The 17,181-nt window shown below is 46.1% G+C and overlaps 1 protein-coding gene across 2 annotated transcripts; it reads left to right on the plus strand.

Annotated features, from left to right (window-relative positions):
* The first annotated feature begins 102 nt into the window (after positions 1–102).
* Positions 103–13,347, plus strand: PXMP2 (peroxisomal membrane protein 2). 2 transcript variants are annotated; one of them, XM_021004379.2, is made up of 5 exons: positions 103–288; positions 5,671–5,787; positions 8,344–8,506; positions 8,841–8,993; positions 10,237–10,322. In XM_021004379.2, the coding sequence occupies exons 1-4, from the start codon at positions 161–163 to the stop codon at positions 8,985–8,987; spliced, it is 555 nt and encodes a 184-aa protein (XP_020860038.1). In that variant the 5' UTR covers positions 103–160; the 3' UTR covers positions 8,988–8,993; positions 10,237–10,322. The 2 variants fall into 2 exon arrangements, with proteins under 2 accessions (XP_020860038.1, XP_020860037.1); XM_021004378.2 differs by lacking the exon at positions 8,841–8,993 and adding an exon at positions 12,945–13,347 and having other exon boundaries at positions 114–288; positions 10,237–10,356.
* Positions 13,348–17,181: the final 3,834 nt, after the last annotated feature.

Below are 17,181 nucleotides of genomic sequence, written 5' to 3' on the forward strand. Positions count from 1 at the left end.
GAACCGGGAAAAACTCCGGGCTTCTCGCGCCCAGCTGTTTGAAGCTCTCCAGAGCGCCGCGCCGCGCTGCGTCGGAGGGCTAGAAATGTAAGGTTGTCCCCTCCCTTTGCCCTAGAGCCGGGGTCGCGCCCCCGCTCGGGAGAAAGCTGGCTTTCAGCCGATGGCTCCGGTGGTGTCCACGCTGCGGGCCGGGTCTGGGGCCGGGGCCAGGTCGCTCCCCCATCGGGTGCTAAAGCAGTATCTGCTGCTGCTCCGTCTCTACCCGGTGCTCACCAAGGCGGCCACCAGGTCCAGCGGGGCGCGTTTGGGAGGAAAGGATAGGGAAAAGAGATCTAGGGAAAGGCGGGGTGAGGGATCTGGGGAAAGATCTGGGAAAAGCTTTGGCGGGGGGGGAGATCAGAGGAAAGGGATCGGGGGGAGATCAGAGGAAAGGGATCTAGGGAGAGCTGTTTGGGGAAAGGGATCAGAGGAAAAAGATCTGGAGAGAGCCATGGGGGGTGGGGGTGGGGGTGTCAGGTGAAATCGATCTGGAAAGAGCTACTTATGGAAGATGATCAGAGGAAAGGGATCTGGAAAGAGCCGGGGGGGGAGGGATTTGGGAAGAGCCATTGGAGGAAGGGATCCAGGGAGCGCAATCTAGGCAAAGGGTTCTAGGGGAAAGAGTCAAAGGAGAGAGACCTAGGAAAAGAGATCAAAGGAAGAAAAAAGATCCAAAGTGATCTAAAGGAAAGGATTAGAAAAGAATGATCTGGGGGAAAATCAAAGGGCAGCGATCTAGGGAAAGAGTTCAGAGGAGAGTGATGGGGAAAAGATCAGGAAAGAATGATCTGAAGAAAAGATCAGGAGAGAGTGATCTGGGGAAAAGATCAGGGGCTAGTGATCTAGGAAAAGGGATCAGAGGAGAGTGATCTGGGGAAAGATCAGGAGAGAGTGATCTAGGGAAAAGATCAGAGGAATAAAATGGAGAAAGAATAATATGGAGGAAGGGGATGAAAGGAGAGTGATCAGAGGATAGCTCAGAGGAGCACGATCTAGGGAAAGGGATCAGAGGAGAGGGATGAGAGAAAGGATCGGGGAAGACCTATCTAAAGTAAATGATGAGAGGTGAGAGATTTTGGAAGGTGAGAAAAATCTGGGGAGAGAGTCCAGAAAGGTATCAACGAAAGGCAGTTATCTTGGCGGGGGAAGGATGGGGAGTGGATTAAGAGAGAACAAAACGAGGAAAAGGGGAGATCTGGGGAGAGGTGAATCAAGGAAAGGGATGGGGGAAAGGATTCAGGAGACAGTGATGCAAAGTAAAGGGATGGGAGAGTCAATCAGGAAAGAAGCATCTGGAGGAAGAAATGGGGCAAGAGAACAGGGGAGGAAGCTCGGGGAAGGGAATCGGGTCAGTGCTGAGAGAAACGGCTGGGACAGGACATTAGGGCAAAGAGATCAGGGCGTCTTGGGAGAAGGACCGAGAGATTAGGGATAATGGAGGTGGGGACTGAGAGATGGGGGGTGAAGGAGGGGAGCAGGGAAGAAAGATGGAGGAATGAGAATGCAGGGATGGAATGAGGGAAGTGCGTGGGAGCGCAGGAAAGGTAGTGGAGTGGGAGATTGGATCGGAGGAGCTAGCGGAGAACGAGGGTGAGGAGGGGAAGCGGGTTAGCGAGGAAGGGGTACTGGAGCTGGAGAGCGGGGATGGGGGAGGGGATTGGGCAAAGGGTAATGGGGGAGGAGAGCGAGCGAGCGGGCACTGGGGAGAGGAACTGGCAAAAGGGGAAGGGGAAAGGGAGTGCGGGAGCGGGGAAGAGGGAGGGAGGGAGTAGGGGAGACAACTGGGGTCTTGGTGTTTTATGAGGATATCTGGGAAGGAGAATTGGGCTGGGGGAGGAGAGATGGGGAGCGGGGAGGGGGGAGGAGATTGGGAGAAGGGGAATGGAGGAGGAGATCTGGGAAGGGGAATAGGGGAATAGGGATGGACTGGGGAATCAGAAGAGAGGGAGAGGGAAGATTGGGTTGAGGGAGTTGAGGGGGGGAGCGGTGATGGGGGAGGGGACTGCGAGAGGGGTGAGGGAGGAGCAAACCGTGGATACAGGATAGGGGAATTCGGATGGACCGAGGAAGAAGGAGAGAGTGATCGGAGAAGCTGAGACGGGAGGGTGGAGTGGGGTGGTCGGGGGAGAGTGGAGGATGCTGCGGAGGCAGAGGAGGGGACTGCGGGGTAGGGATCTCGCGAATGGTGCTGGAAAAGGGGATAGAGGAGGCGCCCTGGGGAGGAGTGGGGCAGTGAGCATGGGAGAGGGGATGGAGCGAGAAGGGCGGAAATAGGTCTGAAGGTGCTAGTGGAACCTGAGGTGACGGAGGAGACAAGAAAAGAAGCGTCCAAGTTTTGGAGAAGGAGGGAGGGGCTGGAGGAGGGAGCTGGAGAGAAGAGAGGTAGAGGGGGAGACTGGGAAAGAGGGAATGGAAAAGGAGACAGAAGTATGGGAGAGGAAGGAGGGGTCTGGGAGAAGGGGATTGGAAGAGTGAGGACAGGAGAAGGGAACGGGGAGGCGGACTCCGAAGAGTTGGGATGGAGAGGAGGATCAGGAGAGAGGGATCCGGAGGACGGAGATGGAGAAAGGGACCATGGGAGCGGAGATGGAGGAGGGGACTGGGGAAACAGGAATGGAGGAGGGGGTCGGGGAAACGGGGATGGAGGAGGGGACAGGGGGAAAGAGATCGGGGGAGGAAGGGTGGAAGAGAGAATCGGAAAGGGACCCACTAAAAGCGGAATTGGAGAGGAGAGAGGGTCAGAGAAATCGGAAAAGGGATCAGGAGTGTAGGATCTGGGGGATGGCAATGGAGAAACGGGTGCCGTGATGAGAAAGAGGACCAGGCTTGGGGGAAAAGGGACAGGAGCGTGGGGCCTGGATCTGTGACCGAAGCAGAAGGGAGGGTACTAATCTGCACCGGTTTAGTGGGGAAGAGGGGCTAGGCAGTAAGGGGGTAGCGGGGTGGGGCCGAGGTTGCGGGAGGGGGGCCGGGGGGGGTTGGCTGTAGGGAGAGAGTGCTAAAGGAAGAGGTTGGGAAACCTTTCTCTATAAGGTCCCAATTAAGCTGGGGCACGCGCCTCTGTTTCTCTGGTTACGACCCAGTGACCGGGAAACCCCTTCTGTCATAGGCGGAGCGTCAGAGCAAGGCTCCGCCTTGGGCCCCCGCCCCACAGCCGACTTTCCTAGAACGCTCCCCGGCCCGTGCCCCCCACCCCCGCTCCCTGCTCCCTGAGAAACGCTGGAGGGGCCAGGCCTGTGGACCGCGGCACACAGGGGATTTCTGGGTTTGTTTGGGGGTTACTGTAAATAGAACATCGTCCCCTAGACTTGTAGCTGCATATGCCCTTGATTAAGGGCAGATTGAGGGCGCTGGAGCAGGCGCCTGAAAGCTTTTTTTTCCCCCACCTCGTGCCCTCCCTCTTCGGCTCCCTTTTGATTTTGGAGATAGGGGAAGCTGAGATACGGAGGACCAGGCGAAGGCACAGCTGCGTGTCCCTGCTGGCTTCTCCTTGGCCCTCAAGCCCTCTGCCCTCTTCATCCCCGTGTTCCCACAGGTGTTCAGCAGGAGGCTAGGGTCTTTCTGTTTGGGTTTGCTGGGTTTTCAGGGAAAGGGATCTTTTCCTCTTTTCCCACAGACTATAGAGGCAGCCTTTTTGCAAAGCATGTCCACGCTCACTGTTTTCTCTCTGCAACCACCAGGCAAGGCTCTGATTTCAAAACCCAGCAAGCACCTTCCTGGTTTAAGCCCTGACGCTCCATTGGCATTCACTTCAATGCTGGAGCCAGACCAGTTCTTGTCTTATCACATCTGTCTCTAAGATGTATCTTGCGTCTGTCACCTTTCTCCATTGACCCCTCAACCAGCCTAGTCCAGGCCCTCATCAGTTCCCTCCTAGACTGTTACAATAGCCTCCCAGCCTTGGCTTTCCTGCCTCCCGTCTCTCCTCTATCCAGTCTGTCAGATATACAGCTGCCCAAATGATATTTCTGCAGAACACATCTGACTTGTGGGGCAGTCTGGCATAGTAGAAAGACTGGTAGTGTGGCCACAGAGTGAGGAAGACCAACTTTCACACATAATATACACTGGCTCTATGGCCCTGGACAAGTAAGTCATTTAACCTCTCAGTGGTCCAGACAGCTCTCCAAAACCAAGCTGGGAAACAGAAACTGATCCACATTGCTAAAGGGCTTTCCTGAAAGGTTTCCTACATCACTGAAATCACAGATCTGTTCATAAAGAGGGAGAAGGAAACGACTCCTTTTGCTAGAGAAGCTTCCACAGCTTTCTATGCCTCTAGGATAAAATATAAGTTCCTCAGTGTGGCATTTAAAATCCTTCCTAATCTAGCTCTAGGCTTATTTCCCATTACTCCTCTTCACTGATTCTAACTTCCACCCAAAGGGACCTACTTGCTTTCCCTGTATGGGACATTCCATCTCTCACTTATGTGCCTATGCACAGGTTGGCCTCCATGCCTTCTATTTTTCCTCACCCTTGTATCTGGGTATCCCTTACTGTCTCTTCAAAGGGTAGATCCAGTGCTCTTCCCTGCCCAAGGGTTACATGGATCCCCTCAGATGATAGTATTTCCCTGAAATTCCACAGGATTTACTTTGTATATACTTTGTATTTACTTTGTATTTGTTTATCTGCATACTTACTGTTTTTCCCTCCCCTCCCCCAGAAGAATGTAAGTTCTTTGAGGGCAGGGAAATTGTCCAACCCTACTGCTATGGAACACAGTGTTTTGCACATGGTAGATCTTGAATAAATGCTCATTGGATTGAATGTGTTTGAATTGTTCCAGTTGCCAGACAAGCATTCTGGTGTATCTTTTTCCTGGATTTTTTTTGGGGGGGAGATAGGAACAGGGAAGAGGGAAACTCTACCTTTTCTCTTAGTGTTTTCATCTATCACCTTCTGGCTTATATTTGGACCTGACCTACCTCTCAAACCTCCCCAGTTGTAGTAAAGAAAGGAAACTTCATTTCCCTAGGGTGGTTGGATTTGCAGTTGAATTTGAAACTTATCCCCATCTTCCTTCCTGGTCCCTGGAGGACCTTTCCCATAAGAACTGACCTTGTGCATTTAATGAAATCCAATCAGATGGGGAATGGGGTGCAGAGGTGGAGCTAAGGGCTGAGAGTTAAAAGCTTTGGTTTCATCCTGTGCTAGAAAAAAGATACAGAAACTCTTAGAAGCTTTCCAATTCTTAGAAATCTGACCTGCTGAAGTGTCCTTTCCCTTGGTCAGACCTTGGTCTGGATTACTGTGTTTGACTCTGGGTGCCATATTTTAGAAAGGATATTGACTAGCTGGAGCACATCGATCTAGGTGGTCAAGATGAGAAGTAGACTCAAAATTATAAGAAGACTGGTTGAAGGAATGAGGGAGGTCTTTGCTTGAAGACCTGCAATGGGAAGCAACCCATTCCACTTTGGGACGGAATTGGGAAAATTAGGAAAATTTTTTCTTGCCTCAAGCTTATATTTGCCATCCCACATCCCCCCCTCCACAATTTCCACCCTTTGGTCTTCATGTCCATTCTTCTTTTTTGGGATAGCCCTTCAGGTACTTGTATAAGTCCCTTCTCTGCCCCACCCACCAAAATAAGCATCCTTCTAACTACCTGTCCTCTGCCTACAGTGGGATTCTGTCAGCATTTGGGAACCTCCTGTCCCAGATCATTGAGAGAGTCCGGAAAAAGGGAAGATGGTTTCAAAATCTGGACCTCACAGGGCCTCTCAGATATGCTATTTTTGGGTGAGTAAGGGTCACCAAAGCATGATGTCTGTTGTTAATACCATTAAGGATCAGCATAGGTTTGGCTTATAGAAGGAAGAATATGGAACTGGTTCCAAGGTAGCCAATTAACCCTTAATGGTTCTTCTAGGTTCCAAACTTCCAGAAAAGAGGCACAAAAGAAAATTGGGAAATGCCAGGGCTATAGCATTTATCCTTACCCCTGTTTTCACATAGAACCTGTTTTTTGTTTGGGGACTCATTTATCTGTTGTGTGAAGAAGAACCAATTATGGTTGTCAATCTTGAAACCTCATAATAGCCATAATTTCATAATTTAAAGCTAAAAGGGACCTCAGAGGTCAATTAATCCAATTCTTTCATTTTACAGACAAGAAAACAGAAGCAGAAGTTAAATGATTTGCCCAGGGTCACATAGCTAGTAAGTGAGGCAGAGATTTGAACTGAGGTCTTCCTGACTCTAAACCACTGTCCTCCCCCACCCCTTCCCACCTCAATCCCCCAAGCTGCCTGTTGGCTACTCACCTGGAACTCAGCTCTAGAAGTTCCCCGGGGGATGAGAGGTAAAGTGCTTTGACCAGGGTTATACAACCAGTATGTGTCAGAGGCAGGACTTCTGACTCCATAGTCATGGAAATTTTTTAATTTGGAAAGAAACAAAAAATGTAATTAATACAGAGAAAAGCCTGGGGAATGTAACTTGAGAGGTTGTGGAATAGAGCTGTTGGACATGGAGGCAGGAAACTCCATGTTCAGAACTTGCCTCAGAACCTTAATAGCTATGTGCCCATGGTCCATGGTCCGGACAATTCATCTTCTGAACCTCAGTTCCCTCATCTGTAAGATGGGAATAGTAACATCACCACTACCCACTCCATGGGGTGTTGTGAGGAAAGGGCTTTGCAAACCTCAAGGCCCCTTAGATATAAGCCATAATTTGATAGAGCTGCCATTTCTATGCAAAAGAATGGGAGCATCTGCTGTGCTCATCTGAAATCCTCCAGGGTCTGTGTAAAGACAGCCGCAAGAAGAGCAGCTACTAAGAACCAGACTTAGAGTCCAAAGTCCTGGCTTCAAGTCCTGCCTAAGACACCTACTAGCTGTGTGAGCTTGGGCTGGTCTCTTGACCTCTCAGTGTCTGTCCTGGGCAATTCTCCAAGACCATAAGTGGAAGAATCAGTCTTCATAGATTCAGGGAGCTTCTTTACCAGGGATTCCCTACAGCAGGGAAATCCCAAGGCTAGACCAAGTAAGAGTAGTAGTAATAGCAGCAGCAGTAGTAGTAGTAATAGAAGTAGTGGTGGTGGTAGTAGTTGTGGTAGTTGTAGTAGTAGTTGAAGTAGCAGCAGCAGCAGTAGTAGTAGTAGTAGTAGTAGTGGTGGTGGTAGTGATGGTAGTAGTAGTAGTAGTAGTAGTAGTAGTAGTAGTAGTAATAGTAATTAGTAGTAGTAGTAGTAGCAGCGGCAGCAGCAGCTTCAGCCTGGGAAACAGGTCAGAGAGTTGGACCAGAATTAGAAGAGGGCAGAGAGCTGCCTGAGGGAGTGCATGTCAAAGGGCATTTCTCAGCGGGGCTGCCTTGCCAGGAGCTGGTAGTTTCTGGCATGAGAGGTGCAGCTCCCAGAAGCCTCCAGGTCAAGTAAGAGCGTGGGTGGCCGAGGCCTGGCCTAGTCTTTCCTGATCCAGATGTGGAGGAAAGGGCTCAACTAAAGAGGCCTGTGCCTGGTTCCCTTGTTCCTGGATTGCTACAAAGCAGTACCCAAGCTTAGGATTAGCAACATTTGGATCTAAAACAAGTCTTTGGGGACCTAGGAATTCTGTAGATGTGATTTTTGGTTTTTGTTTTGTTTTGGTTTTTTGTTTTTTTTTAAAGTTAGGCAATGGAGGTAAGTGACTTGCCCAGGGTCACACAGCTAGTAAGTGTTATGTGTCCGAGGCAGGATTTGAACTCAGGTCCTCCTGACTCCAGGGCCTGTGCTCTATCCACTGCACCACCTAGCCGCACTCATCCCTTTACATTCTTAAAAATTATTGGGAACTCTTTCCAAGGAGTGTTTGTTTATTTTATTAATATTCTTGTATTAGAAATAAAAATGTCGTGGTATTTTTATGAAAATAGTTCTGAGCTCATGGACCCACTGAAAGGGTCTCGGGGATCTCTTCAATGTTAGTCTTATTGTGTGTATCCTAGACCCCTTTGGCAACTCTGGTGAAGCTTGTGGACCTCTTCTCTGAATAATGGTGTTAAGTTCACAAGATAAAATACATAGCATAACAAAGAAAACTAATTATATTCAAATACAGTTATCTAGCTATTAATTTTTAAGATTCACCAACCCCAGGTTAAGAACACCCGCCCTAGAGTTCCTGGTTGGTGCAGAATTGTCTCACTGGGGCTGGAGTGTCCAGCTATAGGAGGGGGCGATGCTGCTGCCCAAAGTGGCTAGTAAGTCCCTCGCTGTTCAGTAGGCAGGAAGGATTTGCGCTGTCCTGGTGCAGGCTGAGTCAGGTCAACACCATGGACAGAAGTCACAACTAGTGGTTGGGGGTGGGGGATCAGCTTCTTCTTCTCAGGGCCTCTCAGTCACTTCCTCTACCTGTACCTGGACCACTGGATCCCTGCTGCTATCCCCTTTTCAGGAGTCAGGAGGCTCCTGTTGGACCGACTCGTCTTTGCACCAACCTTCCTGTTGTTGTTCTTCTTCTGCATGAACTTTCTTGAGGTTGGTCTCTGCCGTGTGACTCATTTCCACTTACCAACTTCCAGAAGACTGTGTTAATTCAGTTCAGCCTAATATGCATATATTAAACACCAATTATAGACAAGGCACTTTGTTCAATGCAGTGGGTCAGAGATGCAGAAACAAAAACACAGTTCTGGCCATGTCAGTCCCCTACTCGCTAAACTGCAATGACTCTATATTACCTCAAGGATCAAATATAAAGTCCCTGCCCTTTAAACTCTTCACAACCTGGCCCTAACCTGCTTTTTACTCTACTCCCCTCCACAAATTCAATGGGCCAGGCATGTTGGCCTAATTGTTATTACTTACACAGGATGCTTCCTCTCCTGGCCCTGTGCCTTTATATCCCCCAAGACTGGAATACATTCCCTCCTCATCTCTGCCTCTTGGAATCCCTGGCTTTGGGCAACTGTTGGAGAAGAGAAGGTTCAAAGTAAATGTCCCATCTGTAAAAACTTAAAAAAAGGTACGAAGCTGCATTTGTAGTAAGCCTTACCCATAAGAGTTGCTTATATCATTGATATCACAGGTCCAGGCCATGTCCCTTTATAGGGCTGTTTTGTCTCCCCCATTAGATAATAAAATCTAAACTCCTCAAGAGCCTTTTCTTCGTTTTTCTTTGTATCCCCAGCCCTCAGCATAGTGCCTGACACACACATTAGATATGTAGGAAATGCTTACTGATTCATTGATTCCTTCCCTCTACATTGAGCTGGGATGCAGGGGAGACATGTAATGCTCGTGGATAAGAAGATACAAAGTCGGGTGCTGCAGGAGCTCGGGGGAGAGAATAGTCAATGGGGGAATGTTCCACGGAAGAGGAAGAGACACTAACAAAAGCTTGAGCAAGAAAATGAAAACCTACATATTAGGTTGAGTCTTTGCCACCCATAGTCACTTTCCATGTCTCCTATCCGTGGCACCCTGAAATATACCCAGTCCAAGGTGCATTTCTGGATACATACCCTGCCACCTGGAGGACAAATGTAGGTATCTTGTGTCTGCCCTGCTTGGAAAGCGTGTCCTCCTCACCTTCTCTTGGAATCTTTAGCTTCCTTTAAGGCTCAGTTTGGGAGCTACCTTCTACAGGAAGCCTTTCCTGATCCGCCTAATTCAGAAGAACATAGATTTAGGGCCTGGACGGGCCTCAAGGGTCATGAAGCCCAACTGCCTCATTTTGCAGAAGAAACAATTGAGTTGTTAATATTCCTCATTATCTTGCACTCATTTATCTGTGATGCTGTTGCATCTGCTCGGTAGAATGTAAGCTCCTTGAAGGCAGTCTTGTTTTTGTCTTTGCATTCCCAGCACCCAGCACAGCTCCTAGCACACATAGCAGCACTTCATAAATGCTTGTTGAATGTTGACTGCCACACATTGTAGCCTTTGACCTCACCGCTAGTGGCACTGGCCTCAAAAGGCTACTTCTGTTCAGCCTAGTTTTGCTGGGAAACAGTGCTCCAGTTGTGCCTCAGTGCTTAAATTCCCAAAGTGGAGGATCAGGGAGAATGGAAGAACTTGGGTGGTCTGCATGCATCTTGTGCATTTGATCACCGATCCCAAGTAAGTCACCAATCCCAGAAGGGTCTGTCTACAAACCCAGGATGGCAAAGAATGTAGAAGACTTGAGGTGTCAGAGATCCAGGGCTGGCAATGGTGATAAATTGTATCTGATGGTCAAACTTGAGTACTTTTCCTCATTTTTCTAGGGAAAAGACATGGCAGCCTTCTCTGCAAAGGTGAAAACAGGTTATTGGCCTGCTCTACAAATGAACTGGAAAGTATGGACCCCAATTCAGTTTATTAACATTAACTATATTCCTCTGCAGGTAAGGAATTGTATGGCCATAGTGAATTTCACTTTCTCACTCATTCCTTCCAGAGATATTTCAAACAAGATTAGTATGACAAATCCCTGTCATCATCATCATCATGATTTTAATCTATCTGAAAATAAGGAAACTAATAATATGTTTTTAGGGGATATCTTTACTTTCATTGTTCACCCTCAGATTCACCTTTCCTTCTGTCCTTCTAGCTTGGACTTCCACAATCAAAAGTGCTTGGCTTCAGTTCATTGTGATAATTGATGCTTTCACAAAATCTCAGAGTTGGGAGAGAGCTCAAAGGCTATACACTGCTCCCCCTCCCTGAAAAGGAATCTCCTATGCTGAGTGCCACAAAAGAGGTCATCTTGCTTCCCAAGGCAACCCATTCCATTTTTGGAAAGCTCTAAGCCTGAGTCTTGAAGGAAGCTAAAGATTCTAAGAGATGGAGGTGAGGTGGAAGACCTTCCACGCAGTAGAGACAGAAGCAGCCTCTCTTCCACCCATTGCTCCTAGTTTTGATTCCCTCCAGGACCAAGCAGAGTTTTCTTCCACATGGCATACCGCCCTCCAATACTTAAAGCGTTGTCCTTTTCCATCCCCTCCAAGTCTTTTCTCCAGGGTAAACCTCCCAAGCTCCTTTAACCACCGCTCATAAGATATGACTCTCAATGTTCTTAATTATTTACGTCCTAAGCTACCTCCTCTAGAGACTATGCAGCTTGACAGCATTCTCTTTAAAATGTTCCCAAAACTGAACAGTAGAGATATGCTTTGTATAGCCTCCCGAGTTCTGAAGATTAGATCTTAAGACAGCTCAAAATAACTTTAGCCTTTTTGATCACCATGCAGCACTATTCATTGGAGATGAGCTCATTGTCCAGTAATGCTGCCTTGTCCTGTACCTAGGAAGTTGATCATTTGAACCTGAGTGTAGATCTTTACAACCTTTTAAAATTTCAGTTAATTAGGTTTGGTCTATCATTTTAACCTACTGAGGTCTCTTTTGGACCCTGACTCTATAGTCCAACATGTTACCTATGCCTCCTAGCTTCGTTTCATCAGAAAATGTGATAAACATGCCTTTGGGTCAGTAAAACAATGTTTTTAGAAACACAGGGCCAAGAACAAACCCCAAAGGCACTTCACTGGAAGTGAAGTTTCCTTCCAAAACAATATTAAGCCATTATCACCATTGGATCCAGCCATTCACCTGGTTCCAAATCCCCCCAACTCAACTTTGCTCCATCTTGTTCACAGGGATAGCAAGCTATACTTTGTCAAATGCTTTGCTGAAATCTATATTTACAGTATTCCTCTGATCTATAATAGGAAGAGTAATGGAAATGAACATAGTCTGGTATGACCACTTATTCTTCAGGAAGCCATATTGGATCTTAACAGTCACTGCTTCACTTTCTGAATCTTCACAACCATCCCTTTAATAATACATGCTAAAGTTTTACCAAGAATTGAAAAAACTCTCCAGCCTATAGTTTACAAATTTTATGCTTCTCTCTCCACCTTATTTTTAAAAATCAGAATATTTACTCAAACACAATGAGCCAAATTGGCTAGAGTATAATGGGTCACATTCTGTTTTGGAATAAAAGTAAGATGCATTATGATGTGCTAATCAGAATGGATCATGGTGTGGTAGGCTCTTTGGGGCATGGGACTGTGGTCAGCATGGGCTTTGAGTCATGATGTGGAAGGCTGAATGAGCTGCAGCATGGGGGTCAGATCAAGTTGCGCAGGTCCATTTGGGTTAGGTAGTGGTCAGTGTAGACTGTGGTGTGGTTGTCAATATTGGATTATGACACAAAGGTCAGTATAGCACATAACAATAATGATGATGATAAGAGCTACCATTTATATAGCACTTTAAGGGTTTACAAAGTGTTTTTGCAAGTATTATCTCATTTGATACTCAGAACAATCCTGGGAGATAAGTGCCCATCTGGTCCCCATTTTACAGATGAGGAAACAGAGGCAAGCAAAGGCCAAGTGACTTGTCCAGAGTCACACAATAAATAAGTGTCTGGGGCAGGATTTGAAGTAGGTGTTCCTGACTCCAGGTCCGGCACTCTGTGTGCTATGGTGCCCTCTAGCTACCTCATTCATTCAGTCAAGTTGACCTATAGGTCTTTGGCTAGCATAGGCCGTTAGCTATGTGGTGGTGGTCAGTGTGAGCTCTGGTGCGGTTGCCAATATAGGTGGTAGCAGGATGGTCAGGACAGCACATAGCCATCATGATGACCTGTAGCTTTTGGGCCAGCTCAGCTCTGATCTGGTTGGGTCATGGTAAGGTATTCAGCATTGGCTGTGGTGTGGAAGTCTGTTTGGGTCCTGGTATGGTGATCCGTATAAGCTCTTGTCTGGTAATCAGAATGTGATGTGTGCTGTGCTGGTTGTCATGGTAGCATGGAAATTTAAGCTTCTCAGAACAGCCACATTTGCCCTGTATGAAGGGCTAACCACGGCTGTTTCCCTGCTTAAACGTGGATGTGATGAAGAGCAAAGATGTGCTTATGTGAGAATGGTCTCCCCCTTCATGCTCCTCACCCTGACTCTGCCTCTTCCTTTGCCAGTTCCGGGTGCTGTTTGCCAACATGGTGGCTCTCTTCTGGTACACCTATTTGGCCTCTCTCGGGAAGTGAAGATGGCCTGAGAAGCACAGCAGGCTCACCACAGCCCCTTGGCCTGGAAGGCCTGGGAATAGGCTATGGGTCATCCCAACAGGGTTTGCGTTGAATCACCCTCCGAAGCCTTCATTAAAGAATCAATGATTATATGTGATTCCACATGATCCAGAAGTATGGGTACGACAATAAAATTGGTCAACATGGAACCTTGTGTCCAAGATAGGCAATAGGTCTTTTAGAATGGGTGCTATCCTTTAAATAGAAATTTTAGCGTTTAAAGAATCATCAGTGTTCAGAAATAAATTTGGGATAAATCAAAATTAAAAGAAGCTACAGTGTCACTTCTTCATTAGTGGCGTTTTTGTTTCTTGAACCAATCGTTTTGGACTTGATGGACCATGTCCAAAAGTAAGTCCCTCCATTCACCCATTTATTCATCACAAATTTATTAAGGGCCTATTACGGGCCAGGCAACACACTTTGTCTAGGAAGACCGAGGCAAAAAAGAAAGCAGTTCCTCCTTTCAGAGAGCTGAAAGAAAACACCACCTACTCAGAAAAGTTGATGCAAAACAAATAAAAAATAATTTTTAGGGAGAGGGTGAAGAAAGGCCTTCTGTAGGAGATAGGTAGTGTTCATAGTAAGCTTTGGAAGAGGCTAAGGAGTCTAAGGGGAAGCTAAGCGACTCACTGGATAGAGCACTGGGCCTGGAGTCAGGAAGACATCTTCCTGAGTTCAAATCTAGCCTCAGACACTTACCAGCTGCGTGAACCTGGGCGAGTCACTTCACCCTGTTTGCCTCAGTTTCATCATTGTGAAATGAGCTGGAGAAGGAAATGGCAAACCGCTCCATTATCCTTGGGGATACAGGGTCACAAAGAGTGGAAGCTGACTGAAATGACAGACCAACAATGCCAATCTTGCTGCTCTCTCTCTCTCTCTCTCACAGTCTCTTTTGGTAGGAGAGCTCACACTGACAGAGTCTCGGGTCCTTGAAATATATATCTGGTAGCAACCTGATGAGGTGCAGAAATAAATCACACAGATTCTAAGAGTCAGAGATAAGGAGGAAGAGCATTCTGTGTATTGGAGATGGCCTAGGCAAAGGTACAGGAAATGGAATGTGATACAAAGTAGCTGAGATGAAGAGTGTGTGAATATGAAATCAATCTGGAAAGATTGTAAAGGATTTGAAATGTCTTATGCTCTTTGTCTGTGGCTTTAAGCAAGTTCTATGGTTGCCAAATAATCATTTCTGTATAGAGTACTTTCTCAACCAGTCCCCAGATCTGAACCCTCTCTTGTAACAAAGAAAGTGCGGTAAAACCAACAGATACAAGGACTGTGTCTGAGAATGTATGCAGCATTCTGCACTCATGGTACCCCACCTTTCTGTTGAGAGGAGGAAGAGATGATTCCTTTTCTGTTCTCAGGACCAAGATTGGCCACTACAGTAACTCGGAGCGTGATTGCTTTTTTGGTGTTTATTTGGCGTATTCCTTTTGTCTGTGTATCCCCGGTGCCTAGCACAGTGTCTTAACGAATACTTGTTGAACTGTAGTGGTGGAAGAGCTGCCTTCAGAGACTTTCATCCTGCATGGGCCAGCCAGAATCAGAGAACTGATGGGTGGAGGACACCGTCATCCCAGGTTCTTCAGTCCTGTCCACAAGGAGGAAGAAAGCCCTTCCCTTCAAAAAGCCCCACCCGAGTCCTTTTGGAGGCTCACACTGGCCAGATGTCAGACCTGAAAGAAGCCTCATAGGCTATAGAGTTCCGCCTATACTTGATCCAGAGTCCTCTCTGCAATATCCTTGATAACTGGTCCTCCAGCCTTTGTTTTCAGACCCCAGTGAGGAGGGAGCCCACTGCCTCCAGGAGCATCCCATTACATCTTCAGACAGCACTCATTGTGAGGAAAGTTTTCTTTTTGTGGACCTGAGTCTGCCTCTCCTTTTTTTTTTTTTTTTGGATAGGCAATGGGGTTAAGTGACTTGCCCAGGGTCACACAGCTAGAAAGTGCTATGTATCTGAAGCCAGATTTGAACTCGGGTCCCCCTGATTCCAGGGCCAGTGCTCTATCCAATGTGCCACCCCAGTCTGCCTCTCCTACACCTTCTGCCCATTTTTCCTTGCTCTGCCCTTGAGGTTTCTAAAACATAGGCATTTTCCTGAAATTGTCACAGGGTATAAGATTAAGTGAGCATAATAATAATAATACACATTTATGTAGTACTTTCCTCCACTGATACCTTTCATCATCATGAGGAGGTGACCCTAAGTCCTTGGAGACCATCCCAGCTCTGGAAGGTTCATTCAAGGTAGGAAGGTTTTAAATATCAACCTGGTGATGGACTATATGTCTGTTCTCTGAGGACCACCTTAACTTAGTTCAGAGAAACTCATCAGCACATTGGCTGTAGAGGGATGATTTTTTTTTTGACATAGCAACTCTTGAAAGATGACCTAGTAATAATAATAATAATAATAACTAGCATTTATATATGTTTGCAAAATTCAGTACTTATGTTACCTCATTTGATCCTCATATTAACAGGTAGAGGGAGCTTCAGTCTATAGCAATGGAACAAGGACCTAAGCAAATGAAATCAGATATCCTTGAGATAGTCATCTACACAGCACTTTTTAAAAAAAATTATGTATTTATTTATTTTTCATTTTCAACATTCATTTCTGTAAGATTTTGAGTTTTAAATTTTCTCCCCTTCTCCCCCCTCCCCAAGATGGCGTGTAATCTGATATAGGCTCTACTTATACATTCATATTAAGCATATTTTCACATTAGTCATGATGTAAAGAAGAATTAGAACTAATGGGAGGAACCATGAGAAAGAAGAAACAAAACAAAACAACAAAAGAAAAGGAGAGCAAATAGTATGCTTCCATCTGCATTCAGACTCCATAGTTCTTTCTCTGGATGTGGATAGCATTTTCCATCATGAGACTTTTGGAATTGTCTTAGATCCTTGCATTGCTGAGAAGAACTAAGTCTATCAAAGTCAGTCATCACATAGTGTGGCTGTTACGGTGTACAATGTTCTTCTGGTTCTGCTCATTTCACTCAGCATCAGTTCATGTGAGTCTTTCCAGGTTTTTCTGAAGTCTGCCTGCTCATAATTTCCTATAGCACTGTACTATTCCTTTACATTCATATACCATAACTTGTTCAGCCATTCCCTAACTGACGAGCATTCCCTCAATTTATGCTGTAAATACTTTTGTACATGTGGATCCTTTTCCCATTTTTATGATCCCTTTGGAGTACAGACCTAGAAGTGCTATTGCTGGGTCAAAGGGTAAGCACAGTTTTATACCCCTTTGGGCATAGTTCCAAATTGCTCTCCAGAATGGTTGAATCAGTTTACAACTCCACCAACAATGCATTAGTGTTCCAATTTTCCCTATAGATAGCTTTAATTTCTTCATCTGAGAACTGCCTGTTCATATCCTTTGACCATTTATCAGTTGGGAAATGATTTGTATTCTCATAAATTTTACTCAGTTCTCTATATATTTCAGAAATGAGGCCTTTATTAGAGACACTGGTTGTAAAAATTGTTTCCCAGCTTTCTGTTTCCCTTTTAATCTTGGATGCATTGGCTGTGTTTGTACAAAAATGTTTCAATTTAATATAATCAAAGTCATCCATTTTGCATTTCATGATGTTCTCTGTTTCTTGTTTGGTCATAAATTCTTCCCTTCTCCGTAGATCTGATAGGTAAACTATTCCTTGCTCTCCTAAGTTTGCTTATAATATCAGTATTTATATCTAAATCCTGTACCCATTTTGACTTTATCTTGGTATAGCGTGTAAGATGTTGGCCTATGCCTAGTTTCTGCCATACTCTTTCCCAATTTTCCCAGCAATTTTTGTTAAATAGTGGGTTCTTATCCCAGAAGCTGGAGTCTTTGGATTTATCAAATAGTAGGTTACTATCATCATTGACTGTTGTGTCTTGCATGCCTAACCTATTCCACTGATCCACCACTCTATTTTTCAGCCAGTACCCAGCAGCTTTGATGATTGCTGCTTTATATCACAATTTAAGATCTGGAATGGCTAGGCCACCTTCCCTTGCGTTTGTTTTCATTAGTTCTCTTGATATTCTGGGCCTTTTGTTCTTCCCTATGAATTTTGTTATTGTTTTTTCTAGCTCCATAAAA

The sequence above is a fragment of the Phascolarctos cinereus genome, unplaced genomic scaffold, assembly GCF_003287225.1.
Source record: "Phascolarctos cinereus isolate Bilbo 61053 unplaced genomic scaffold, phaCin_HiC Scaffold_4;HRSCAF=312, whole genome shotgun sequence".
In the NCBI taxonomy this organism is placed as follows: Eukaryota; Metazoa; Chordata; class Mammalia; order Diprotodontia; family Phascolarctidae; genus Phascolarctos; species Phascolarctos cinereus.